A 14,131-nucleotide genomic window follows, 5' to 3' on the forward strand; every position below is an offset into this window, starting at 1 on the left:
ATCTGGGTTGTTATTGACCGCTTCTCCAAAATGGCCCATTTCATCCCTCTGAAGAAGTTGCCTCTGCGGTGGAGTTGTCCCAGCTATTTATCCAGTACATCTTCCGCCTGCATGGTTTCCCGGTGGAGATCGTCTCCGATAGAGGCACCCAGTTTACTGCCAAGTTCTGGCGTTCCTTATGCAAAGACCTGGGAATTGTTCTTCAGTTTTCATCTGCATACCACCCGCAAACGAATGGGGCAGCTGAACGTGTCAACCAAGCCCTGGAGCAGTTCCTGAGGAACCACGTATCCCTCTGCCAGGATGACTGTCTGATCTCCTCCCATGGGCGGAATTCGCTCATAATAATGCTTGTCATTCCTCTACGGAAGGTCTCCGTTCATGTCGGTGTATGGTCAGCATCCTCAAGCTTTCCCCCAAGACTTTGTGCTATCTGACGTCCGGCTGCATGACGACTCCGCAGCCCATATGTCTGCTATTTGGGCTGCGACCAAGTTGAACCTAGAGAAGAGTGCTCTTGTTCATAAGACTTTCGCGATCGTCGTCGAAGATCCTCTCCTCTCTACAAGGTGGGTGATAATGTCTGGCTCTCTTCCAGGAATATCCGGTTGAAGATACCATCTCCAAGTTGGGTCCAAAATTCGTGGGACCATTTCCCATCTGGAAGATAATCAACCCTGTGGCTGTCAGACTCCAGCCTTCCACCAGAGATGAGAATCCCCAACGTGTTCCACGTGTCTCTGGTGAAACCCGCCATCACCAACCGGTTCTCTGGCGGTCAGTCTCCTCCTCCTGCCATCTCAGTGGAGGGTCAACTCGAGTACGAGGTGGAGAAAAATCCTAGACTCCAGAATCTCCAGAGTGACATGTGATATTGTAAATAAAATACACACCGCTATAAAAGTGGGGCACATTTATCAACACTGGGCAAATTTACCCATGGGCAGTTACCTACAGCAACCAATCAGTGATTAGCTTTTTGAAACCAGCTGCAAGTAGAACAATGAATGCAGCAATCTGATTGGTTGCCATGGGTTACTGCCCATGGGAAAATTTGCCAAGTGTTCATAAATGACCCCACTGTATAATTAAAATATATATATTAAGTTGGCATTTAATTTTCAAGCTCATAGGCTCATGGAAAAAAAGGAATGTGGCATCAAATTTGAAATTTCCTAGATATATGTGAATTGTAAACTCAATTTTGCCTGAATAATGTAAAGTGCTATAATTGGAAAGGATTTGCATAAAGCATGGACTTGCTCACCTGGAACATAAAAGCATAGGAGACTGGAGCTGCGGCACAGTTCGCTTGCTCTAATATCTTTACTTCATTGAGTTTAATTGCCTCATGATCCCATCATTTGACTTTTGTGTATAGAATTGGTGTTTACTCATCCTTAGTTCAACATTAACAAATGCGTAGCTGAATCCAAAATGCTGTCTATTCACCTGCTTCTCCAAAACCAGAATCTGATAAACAGCTTATTGATAAAGGGTAATATGCCACTTTGTATCAGATCAGGCGGTACTTTGTTGATTGCTAGCTGAATCACTAGGTGCATAAATTATTGCAAAATTGCATCTATTGAAATACGTACACAACATGCTTAAGCCTACTTGTTCTCATCTATATTAGCTGTGCTGGCAGACTTTCTGCTTGTCCCACCTTTGTTGCATAAGAGGTGAAGCAAAACACGTTTTTTTGCAGTTTACAAAAGGGCATGAGAAGTGAAAGTCAATGTATTATTAGAGTCAATAAAAAGTACCTTAAAGGCGAACTCCGGCTTCCAAACCAAAATTTTATAAAGAGGCCCACATAACACAGAAACCCCTAATATAGCCACCACAGTTACCTGTTTCTTCAAAAGGTATGAATAAATGCCATTTTCTATGCTGAAATCCAGCTGTGTAACAGTTCTATTCTTTCTGTATAATTTGAAATCCTGGCAGGGAAGGAGAGACTAAACACTGATGTTACAAATTGTAACAACTTCATTTAGAGGATACAGGCTAAGGACAGATGGTTGTTGATACAAAGTAACAGTAGTCAGCCAGCTCAGCAAACTAGTCAGACAGATCAACAGGAGGACAGGGGGCTAAGCTTATGGAACTGTTCTAAACCATTAAAAATCATGACAAGTCTTATTTTTAAATTGATGTTTATTGCAAAGTTGCTTCAAATTATGTTTACTTTTCAAAAATCGTAAGTTCTGTTTGTGTGGAGTTCCCCTTTAAAAAGATCAGTATCATATTTATAGCTGTGGAAATGTAGTGTAGCACAAAAATGTTGCCATCGGGCAATAAGCTAATGCATTTTCAGTTCCAGGAAATATGGTGTATGGCTCCTCACATATTATTTCCTCCTGCTGATGGGTACCATAATGTGTCATTTATTCCTATTTTTACCTACCTTACTGTGGCTTTGTAGTGCACATCAACTATTTTGTTTCATCTCTATTCTTACATAGAACCACAGGTATAGGGTCTATTATTGAGAATGCTCGGGACCTGGGGGTTGCCGGGTCAAGGATCTTTCTGTAATTTGGATCACCATACCTTAAGTCTGCTAAAAACAAAAATTAAAATAATTTAAAAATTAAATAAAACTCTCTGGCAGATGGCCTTCCTATAATTCAGAGCTTTTTGTGTAACATGATTCCAGATAATGGATCCCATATTTGTGTTGATTAAACACAGAACTGGACATACTGGTAGAATAGCGAGACCCTGCCCCATGGAGCTTAAACTCCTATTTTTGTTGCCTGAGGTTTTTTTAAATCAGGCTTCCACCAGATGCACCAATTATCACCAATATGTTTTACCAATCTGTAGGATAATTTGTCACTGTGTGAGTCCCAACACCTTCTGCATATTTCAAAGTCTGCCTGTTTGTGATGTCATTGCCTTCCCAATCACCCTCATTGACTTGACTCAGACAGTACTAACTGCAGTTTACTAATAAACTTTACAAAATAATAAAAGGGTATGTAATATATCACCAAGTGCTGAAGAACAGGGAGGTGGTTTGAATGAAGGGGATGCTCACGATTAGAATCATGATCTGGCGCCTAATGCCCCTTTATGGGGATATGAATATAAGATGAACCAATGCCGCAACACACAAATGCATATTTGTTGAATGCACTGTGTTATTACCTTAAGACTAATATCGCAAAATAAAAACTAATATCTCTTTAGCTTTTAGATTGGGAATACATGGTTATGGAAGATAGTTCATCGTACAAGTTGATCTAGTCCCATTACCCTGTTGGAGTCAGGAAGGAATTTTTTCCTGATTGGAGAGGCTTCAAATGGGTTATTTTGCCTTCCTCTGGATCAACTAGCAGTTAGGCAGGTTAAAATAGAGTTAAAAGGTTGAACTTTATGGTACTAAATATTCGGAAGGGGTTTGTTACAGTGAGAGCTGTGGAGATGTGGAATTCTCTCCCTGAATCAGTTGTACAGGCTGATACATTAGATAGCTTTAAGAAGGGGTTGGATGGCTTTTTAGCAAGTGAGGGAATACAGAGTTATGGGAGATAGCTCATAGTACAAGTTGATCCAAGGACTGGTCCATTGCCATTTTGGAGTAGGATGGATTTTTTTCCTCCACTGAGGCAAATTGGAGAGGCTTCACTTCAGATAGGGTTTTTTTTTGCCTTCATCTGGATTAACTGGCAGTTAGGCAGGTTAAAAAAAAAAAGTCAAAAGGTTGAACTTGATGGACGTGTGTCCTTTTTCAACCTAACTTACTATGTTACTATGTAACTTACTATGTAATGTGTAGTATATTGTGTAAGACAGATGAAAGTTATTCATCACACAGACCAGAATCAATATCAGGTAAAATACCCTGTGTTTCCTTCCTTGTTTGTCTACGTACAATGTTGAGTTCGAAAACCCTTGATCACTGTTTCTAAAATACCAATTCAATCATTCTTTGTTGGCCAGTGTCTTTTAGTTGATGTGTATTGTAGTCCCACACATCATGCCGAACCTGAAATTAATACTTCCCTCCCCGCTGCTATAAACCAATCAATATGGGTAGTGCTGATAGTGACAAATGAATAGAGACAGCAAATATACCATAAGATCCAATAGATGCTGTGGGAGGGCAGGGCTTTAGATAACCCAATGGAGTTCTGAATGATAGGCAAGTTCTGGAGCCCAATAACTATTGACCAAAACCACTAAATGCCCCACTAAGGATACCATATCCCCCTGTGTATCTAGTAAAATACAAAATTCAAGCTGTTTGTTGCTGTGAGTATTATTTTAGAAAGATTGAACTTGACATCTCTGCCCTCAAAGCTTACTCAAAGCTACAAAGTATTCCAGGAAATCAGAAATGTGTGGAGGAGCTCACGATGCATTTGATTTTAATGAGAAAGTTATTCCGTATGGGATGACACATCAGCACTGAAAGGCGTGTTAGTCACACAGTGGGTTTTAAATAGCAACATTTAGAAGAGAATGGCTATTCATTATAATTCACCAGAAGCATTTAAACTAGTAATATGACAGCTGTTATACTGTATGTCTAAAAGAATCTCTTGCCATTGAATAATAATATCTATCTTTTTCCATTTCTTTCTAAAGAATCCTTAAAATGTCCTTGGGGAGAGATATGGAACTTGAGCATTTTGATGAGCGCGATAAAGCTCAAAGGTACAGCAAAGGATCCCGGGCGAATGGCTTGCCAAGTCCTACCCATAGTGCCCACTGCAGTTTCTACAGAACTCGCACGCTTCAGGCCCTGAGTTCTGAAAAGAAAGCCAAGAAAGTCCGATTCTATCGTAACGGAGATCGATATTTTAAAGGCATCGTGTATGCAATTTCCCCAGATCGATTTAGATCTTTTGAAGCTCTTCTGGCTGATCTGACCAGGACTTTGTCGGATAACGTTAACCTACCCCAGGGAGTGAGAACTATCTATACTGTGGATGGATGCAAGAAGATAACTTCTTTGGATCAGCTGGTGGAAGGTCAGTGTGTTTTGTTTTCTTTCATAATTATGTAGGGATGTGAAAATCGTAGACACCTTTACACATTACAGACAGGCACATCCCTGTAGTTCACACAGTGTACACCAGATGGCACTGTGCCAGAGTATAAAAGGTTTAGGAGCCATGAGCTCTGGGTCCATTGCTTTAGCCCAACCAAGCAGGCTGGAAGGGAATGGGTAGTGTCAGCCCTAGACGCCTTGGCCCTAGTAATTAGACAGCTATACTCAATTATCTAGGAGTGATAGAGAGGTTATTTAGTTGAGCAGCTCAAGGCTCCACAGAGGAGATTAGAGGGATTAAGATCCCAGGGTATTACTGACCCGGAGTAAGGACTAAAGTGTTGAGATAGGGATGATAGGAATTCCCCTAGTCTGCCACTGGAAGATATCCTGAAAACTGGGCAATACGCATCGCATGCTGTCAACTTACTCTCTGCTGTATATTCCCTAGCCTGTGGGGATTCAGCCTATACGTGCTGTGAGTATATGCTTCCTTTATGCTGCTGTGTATGTTCTATACTCCATTGTGGATCAATGTGCTAAATGATCTCTGTGCTATTGTTCAATAAATACAGTTCTATGTTCAACCGTTAAAGAACTACTGGCGCCCATCATTGTGCTATCGCACCCAGTTACAGTTACACTACACCCTTGCCTCCACACCGTTACGAGGGCTTACCCCTGAGAAAGAGAGCTCATCTGTGGTCTCAGCCCACAAAGGAAAGTAGCTAAAACTGCCCTCACGCAAAGCAGTTTACTATAGCGCTACAATTACTAGAATTATTCTTGTTGGTTACTTCATGTTACTACTTTATCTTGCTAAAGTTTATTCTTTTCTAGAAATAAATGTATGGTGGATGCCCAGACATTCTATTAGATGGCTTGTATAACCATGCTGTTTATTTGAGTCTCATACTGTGACACAAGTTATCATAATTATCCTGTTCAAGCTAATCAATCCTGGGTACACTTTGAAATACCCCAATGCTGTAGACTGAACTTGAAAGTAACTACACTGCAATTGTATTACTAAACAACACAATAAATCCCCTGTTCAGTGTGGGCACTGTAGGCTGAGATTTACTGAAAAGCCGTTCCCTTACTCCATTGCTCCTAGTTATTTGCACAATATACATCTTAAGTTGCAAATTATTGGGCAATTTTGTGAGTGGACTATGAGCAAGTCAGTGGAAATGCATTCTCTCCTATAAATGGCATTATTTATCTAAGCCATTCACACCGCTGGCAGTATGCTGATTGGAGGATGGTATTTGCTAAAAATAGTACTATAATTATTGCTGTTATAGTATTTGTGAGCATAGGTAACATAGGTAGGAAAGGAGATAAATACGAGTGGGAGAAACATGGTGGTACAGGACAGAGGTTGAAAATAAAAGGAAATAGAAATAGTTGTATAAGTCAGACAGTCTATCTAGACAAGCAGCATGTTGCACACCAACCCCTTGGCTGTTGCTCTTAGTGACCTCAAAGCAGGTTTATATTTTTGTATTTCAAGCTTGGAGGCAAGTTTTGGTTGCATAAAAACCAGGTGTACTGTCAAAAAGAGCCTCCTGTAGCCCACTAGTCCATACAGGGGCTACCAAATAGCAAATTATGATACTTACTGGGCACCCCCAGGACTATTTTCATGCTTGCTTTCATGAATGTTTCAAAGGTTGGGGAATCAGATGTAGAGTATAAAAGGCAATGTAGGACAAAAGGAAGAACGTATGGTAACTTTATAAGTTGATTACATTAATATGTTTGATACGTTAGTAAAATTAACCTTGAGACATGGGTTTTGTCAGCATTCTGGTCTGCGCTATAATGTGATTATCACAGGGCTACTGAAAGTGTAGAATGGGACTGCCAGAAAATCGTAGTATTACAGGAATTGCACACGCACACCTGGCCTCTTGATAAATCCACGTATAGTGCTTGGGGTACAGGAGGACGGCACCTCCACCATTAAAGTAAGAAAGTAACTACAGCACATGTAACTGTCAGAAGAATAATTTTAATCTTTAAGAGAATACCAAATTGTATTATAAAATGCTTTGAATAGGGGGTCAAACTGAGTCAAACGTCATAAAAAAACGTGAGTAAGCTATATTAGCGGTAATATAGGGGCACAGCTTGGCAGTCCAAACAATAATTAGGTTATAATACATGAAAGCCACGGATATCTTGTAAATTATATCCTTATAAATGGTGACTAGTGATGTAATCAGTAGTGATGTCATTTTTGTCACATGACTCACTAAAGTTTGTATTATAATAAATAAAGTACCCTTGTTGGAAAATATGAAGATATTATAAGTAACCTCGGAGTTCCATGAACTTCTAAAAGCACTCAGCCTTCAGCCTCATGCTTTTATATGGCCATGGAACTCCTCTGTGACTTATAATATCCTTATATTTTACAAATAGGGGGTACTTTATTCACTATATATCTGTATCGCCCACATTTTGAACTGTGTGAAGAGCAACAATTAATTGGTGAAAGTGCCTCCTTTAGCTTACTCACTTAGAAACGGAATCAGCTCTAACTCCCGGTTCATTTGCATTCTTTTTCTAAATTAGACCAGTAGTAATTAGCTCGCAGCTACACTTTATGTTTAAACAACTGGAAAATTATTCCACTTTTTCCTCTTTGACTATTCAGTTAATTTAAATACTGAGTGATTTTCCATTACTTGTAAAAAAGCTTGACTTTAAGAATTTAAAGTTTATGTTTCTCTTAAAGAGAATTTAAGAGAAACCTAAAAACAAAATAGAAACCTTGTGGCTTCAAAGCCACAAAAATAGTACAACAGTTGGATAACACTTGTGTGAAGCAGCAGACACAATTGTTGTAGATATCCGCTGAGAATTTAGGACTATTGAACAACATCCCTAAAGATATTACCAGCATGCACACACATGCAGCAAAATACATACAGTTATAGACATGTATATGTACCTTATAATTTGTATCTGCTGAAGAAAGAGGGCTCTTCCGCTTTTCTCTGATACTCTACTGTGGGATATACAACCATACTCTTCTATGCCCAGTTATGTTTTGAGGTTCTCTCTGAGAGTACTGCTGCAGTTGGAATGGTCTGTGTGCCATAACACTAATTTTTCTGTATATATTGCTTTTGATGTTTAGTCAATAAGCCTATGTGTGTTGTGTAGCTTCTAAACTACATGTAGCTGAGAGACTAACATCAAACTCATATCTCCTTCTTTTAAATGTTGAACATTTTAGAAAAAATTGTATTGAGCTTGGTAGGGCCTCCATAGAGCTGACTGATCATGAAGGCATGAATTACCTTATGTTCTTAGAACTAAATTACCATAAATAATTCAAGGGTCTAAGTAAGATATATGACCTGATGGGTACAGAAGTGTTAAGATATACAACTACATAGCGAGATGGATAGTCAGGGTTGGCCAGGGAATATCCAGGTGGGTCCCACTGTATGACAAATTCCATCAGCTCTTTCATTTCTGCCAGAGAACTGTATAACACAGATACTATTCAGCACTTTTGATGGAGCATAGAGCAGGCCCTAGCTGTCACATTCTCCGGTAGGATCTAGGAGCCCCAGTGTGATGGTGCAGAAGAGATGTAATATTAGAGAGTATTGTTTGTACAGGTATAGGTTCCCTTATCCAGAAACCCGATATCCAGAAAGCTCCGAATTACGGAATGGCTATCTCCCATAGACTCCATTTTATCCAAATAATGCAAATTTTTAAAAATGATTTCCTTTTTCTCAGTAGCTTGTACTTGATCCCAACTAAGATATGATTAATCCTTATTGGAAGCAAAACCAGCCTATTGGGTTTATTTAATGTTTAAATGAATTTTTAGTAGACTTAAGGCATAAAGACCCAAATTACAGAAAGATCCGTTATCCGGAAAACCCCAGGTCCCGAGCATTCTGGATAACAGGTCCCATACCTGTAGGATAAAGTCTGTTTCTATTGTTTAGAATGATTTTGGAGAGAGGTAGTTATTGGAATAATGCATCATCCTGGATTGGACAATAAGTAAGATGTTTCATTGGGAAGATCCTTCAAATATCACAGCACCAGAATAAGCACTGTTGCTAAAGTGGGTTAAGCAATGGTAATTTATATATATAGGGCAATTCACATGAAGGACCCAAAGGAATTTTCATATTAGAAATTACTTGAAAATATAGAGTATTTTTTTCCCAAGATATCTGTGGAATAAAAATGGGAGCTGTGAAGATTAAAGCTTGCACCATACTTTCCATCTAATGTTGTTCATTAATGGAAGTGAGTAGTGTGACCTGAAGGCTGCCAACTTCCAAGATATCCATCAGATAGCAAGGAACCTGATCATGGACAGGCATGGGACCTGTTATACAGAATGCTCGGGACCTGGGGTTTTCCGGATAATGGATGTTTCCATAATTTGGATCTTCATACCTTGTCTACTAGAAAATCATTTAAATACTGAATAAACCCAGTAGGCTGGTTTTGCTTCCAATAAGGATTAATTATAGCTTAGTTTGGACCAAGTATAAGGTACTGTTTTATTATTACAGAGAAAAAGGAAATAATTTTTAAAAATTTGGATTATTTGGATGAAATTGAGTGTATGGGAGATGTAAATCAAAGAAAGGAAGGATCGGCACACAGGAACAGATGCAATGTGGGGTAAACCCCTAAGTGTTTATTGTGTCATAGGAGATGGCCTTCCCGTAATTCAGAACTTTCGGGATAATGGGTTTCCGGATAACAGATCCCATATCTTTTATAGGTTAAATGGCATGCCTAGGTGTTCCAAATATTCCCAGCCAAAGTCTCTATACTCACCCCCCCCCTACCTTGAGTTGTGAAGAAGAAGTGTTACAGTTGTGTAGAAGTTTTTTTGTGGTCAGAGTTTCATTTGAATAAAGAACCTCCTGGCTATAAACACATTGTGTGACCAGCAATAATCCATTTTGCAGCAAGGTTCTGCCTTGTACCTTGTCTCCTACACACATTTAACACTTTTGTTTTATATAGCTGTATAGCTGATCATGTATTGATGCTGAATATCAATGTTAGCCATACAGTATATATATATATATATATAAATATATATATATATATATATATATATATATTAATTATTAGGTATTAGTATATAGAGTAGGTATTATGCAGGAAATTTATAATGGCAAAGGACTGTGTCATAAGTAGGAGCATTAAGGGCAACCTGTGCTTCATTGCAATTCCCAATAAAGGTGTTGAATATATCAATCAGCTCCAAGCTTTGAATAAAACCATTATGCTTGTATATATGTGTGCTAATAATAATATTAATACTAACAATACTAATACTAATAATGATAATAAAAAAATTAGAGTTCTCTCACCCTAAATGTCCTGTTTCTTTCTAGGATCCTATTCAAAGAGCTAGTACATTATATATTGTTAAATGCAGGGTTGAATGGATCCCTCAGCAACAGTGAATCAATAGATAACCCAGAAACAGTTCTATTTATACCACTGACCTGGGGGCAGTACTCTAAACCTGATAGCAGTATAAATATATTCCTAGTGCTCCCAGGTAGCAGGGTTTAGGAACAAAAGCTCAAGAAATGTGCACAATCATATTAAGTTGTAATTAAAATATTCTTCTATTTTGAAGACCAATTCACTTTTATGAGCTAGCTTTAAATAAAAAGATACATTTTATTCTCAACAGTGTCCTTTCTATTCATGATATTATTAAAAACTCATGATTCACATGTTTTTTGTGATAGATGTGGCTTGTGAGGTTGTTGATGCTCTATATTTCCAAGTAGTGCAAAGAAATGACTTTCCTGCCCCTCTTGCTAGGCCACTGCGAAGATAACAAAGTGATTTACTGACACTTGAATGAAAATATATGGTGGAAGGTGTGCCTCTGTGTGTGTGTGTGGAGGAGGTGGTTTTAATTACCAAAAAACTAAAGAGTTTTATAAAGCAGAATTAAAGTCAACCAAATTCATTCACATCACAGACCTCCTGCCAATAACAATAGGATACTATGAATTTTCAATTAAAGTAAAACCTGGATAAGAATCTTAGCCAAAACATGAGCCTTGGACCAAAAATGTAGAATATCACAATTCTGACATTGATTTTAATTTTCCAAACTGGTAAAGACAGATGATTTGTTCATCGGTTTTGTACAGGTATGGGACCTGTTATCCAGAATGCTTGGGACCTGGGGTTTTCCAGATAAGGGATCTTTCTGTAATTTGGATCTTCATACCTAAAGTCTACCAGAAAATCATGTAAACATTAAATAAAACCAAAACAGAGAAAAAGAAAATCATTTGTATTATTTTATTATAATAGAGTCTATGGGAGACAGCCTTTCTGTAATTCAGAGCTTTCTGGAAAAGGGTTTCCTGATAAAGGATCCAATTGCCATACAAACATGCTCAGTTATAGAACACATATTAGGTGCCATGATCTTGAAGGTCTCTGAGCTTGTGGTGTGTTGATTTTGGTCATTGTAGAGATGCCTGTCTACCTGGAGAGGATGAGGTGCGAGGTTCAGTCTATTTTAGCACAATGAAATCCTCAATCTAACATCTAACTTGTTAATTATACTATATTTGGTAGTCTAACATGAAATAGTGACTCACCAAGTGATGGAAGAAGCCCAGGTGCTCTACCCTGAGCCTTCAGCGTGGGGAGCGGTTCAAACCAGAAAATTTTAGAGCAGGCACTCAAATGAAGGCAATCTTCCACCAGGCAAATAAATATAAGTAAAATTATTTATTATGTCACATACAGTATATAGCCTATGGGGCTATAGAGACTATATATGTGGCATAATAAATAATTTTACTTATACAGTATTTATTTGCCTGGTGGAATAGTGCCTTCATTTGAGTGCCTGCTCTACAATAACATCTAACTTGACCAGGAAGTAAGTAAATGGCTTCCTTTGCATGTTGTGTCAGCTGAAGCACATGGAAGTGAAGGGTTCATCCCTAAGAGATGGATGTTGACATGGTTCTGCTATCTTGACAGTCAAGGAGTGGTCAATTAACAACGCTGAGTTAATGAAGAGTCAACCAAATCTCTACACATCCATATAATGGTATTTTACTTTTATATGGACAAATGTAATTAGAAAATGTATATGAAAGGGTGATTTCTCTACAACAACAACAACAACAAGCAATCTGTATTTAAAAATTGTGCCTATTATATATATATATATATATATATATAATATATTATATATTGTGGCAAGCTGGCGGCTTGAACACGTAACTTTTAGGGGGATTAGTCAGTGGTGAGCAGGCAGCATAGGAAAAAGGAGCATGAAGACAGGGACACACAGCTTCTTCAAGGAAAACACGTTTATTTTCCTACTTTTCACAAACACAGTGTATTGTCCACAGACACAGGGGTGACCATTTTATCATTCAAACAAATAATAAAATAAAAACCTAGCCCATTGGGCACTACCTTCACACCTTGAAGCAGTCCCTGACTAGGCTGGGCCCCCTGTGGACTACCAGCAAACAAAACAATTGTTATGGCTCACCCCTGTACTCATAGTCTTGGAGTGAACCTTTTAGCCTCCTGGCTTTTCTCCAATGTCCCACACAGACAACAACTCTGGCTCTTAGTCACAGCCACAGGCTCCCTCTGCTTCATGCAGGATCAGGCGGCACTCCCAGCTCCTCTGGAAGTTCCTAACACAGCCAAGTCTCCTACCTGCTGTGCCCTGCTGAGAGACACACTCTCCCATTCTAATTAACTTTAAATAGCCTTTCCACAGGACAGCTTTCCTGTGGAAGGTGAACTCCAATCTCTGGACTGGATTTGTGGAATGGAGTCCCTGGCTACTAAAGCCTTGAAACCGAGCGCTGATTCTCTGTTTAATAACTCCCTTCTTGGAGCCTAACTCAGTACCTGGGGAGAAATTAAAGGCTAGAGTGACCTTTTCCACCTTTTCCTAGTCACTCTACCAAACTAATAATATATTATTATATTAAATATATATATATATATATATATATATATATATATAATATATAAATACATATATATATATTTATATAACAGTATTATTATTATTTTCACCCTGTCATAATAAAACAGTACCTTGTACTTGATCCCAACTAAGATATAATTAATCCTTATTGGAAGCAAAACCAGCCTATTGGGTTTATTTAATGTTTACATGATTTTATAGTAAACTTAAGGCATGAAGATCAGAATTACTGAAAGATCCCTTATCGGAAAACCCCATGTCCCAAGCATCTTGTATAGCAGGTCCAATACACTATTTAGATGCGCCCATGGTCTGTCTTCCAGTGGTATAATTATAATATGAATTTATCTCATTGGCTTGTTTAAATTAACATATTACCTGCCCCTCCTATTTTTCAGGGGAAAGTTATGTATGTGGATCTATTGAACCTTTCAAAAAACTTGACTACACAAAGAATGTAAACCCGAACTGGTCAGTGAATGTGAAGACCACCACCGCCCCTCGTTCTGCGCAACCGCTTGCTGCTCCCAAACCAAACATCACTGAGGCAAGAGAGAACAAGGATTTCATTAGGCCAAAGCTTGTAACCATCATCAGGAGTGGCGTGAAGCCCCGAAAAGCTGTTCGGATTCTACTGAACAAAAAGACAGCTCATTCCTTTGAGCAAGTCCTTACCGATATCACTGATGCCATAAAGCTAGATTCTGGAGTTGTGAAGAGACTGTACACACTGGATGGAAAACAGGTATGTCGACACTGGTAAATTAAGAGAAATGATCTTTGTTGCTTTTCAGAATTGAGGCTGTTGAATTGGTTATTAACCTATAATACACAAAAGCCATAAATAGCTTGTAAATTGTATACTTATAAACGGTGACTAGTAAAGTCATCAGTTATAAATGGTGAGTAGTGATGTCATTTTTGTCAAATGACTCACTAAAACTTGTGTATTATAATAAATAAAGTACCCCTTGTTGGAAAATATGAGGCTATTAGAAGTTACTTCGGAGTTCCATGACCTGTATAAAAGCACTCGGCCTTCGGCCTCGTACTTTTATATGGTCAAGGAACTCCTCGGTGACCATAGGGGGTACTTTAATCACTATATATTAGGA

The 14,131-nt window shown here is 38.5% G+C and overlaps 1 protein-coding gene across 3 annotated transcripts in view; it reads left to right on the top strand.

Annotated features, from left to right (window-relative positions):
- LOC108709942 (serine/threonine-protein kinase DCLK1) overlaps nt 1-14,131 on the top strand; it is a 221,752-nt gene that overhangs the window by 20,258 nt on the left and 187,363 nt on the right. For all 3 annotated transcript variants that reach the window (XM_018250241.2, XM_018250240.2, XM_041584499.1), the window contains exons 2-3: nt 4,603-4,988; nt 13,415-13,761. In XM_018250241.2, coding sequence (XP_018105730.1) covers nt 4,613-4,988; nt 13,415-13,761 — 723 coding nt within the window. In that variant the 5' untranslated portion in view covers nt 4,603-4,612. The remainder of the gene's footprint in view (nt 1-4,602; nt 4,989-13,414; nt 13,762-14,131) is intronic.

This window comes from Xenopus laevis, chromosome 2S (genome assembly GCF_017654675.1).
Source record: "Xenopus laevis strain J_2021 chromosome 2S, Xenopus_laevis_v10.1, whole genome shotgun sequence".
NCBI classification, from domain to species: Eukaryota; Metazoa; Chordata; class Amphibia; order Anura; family Pipidae; genus Xenopus; species Xenopus laevis.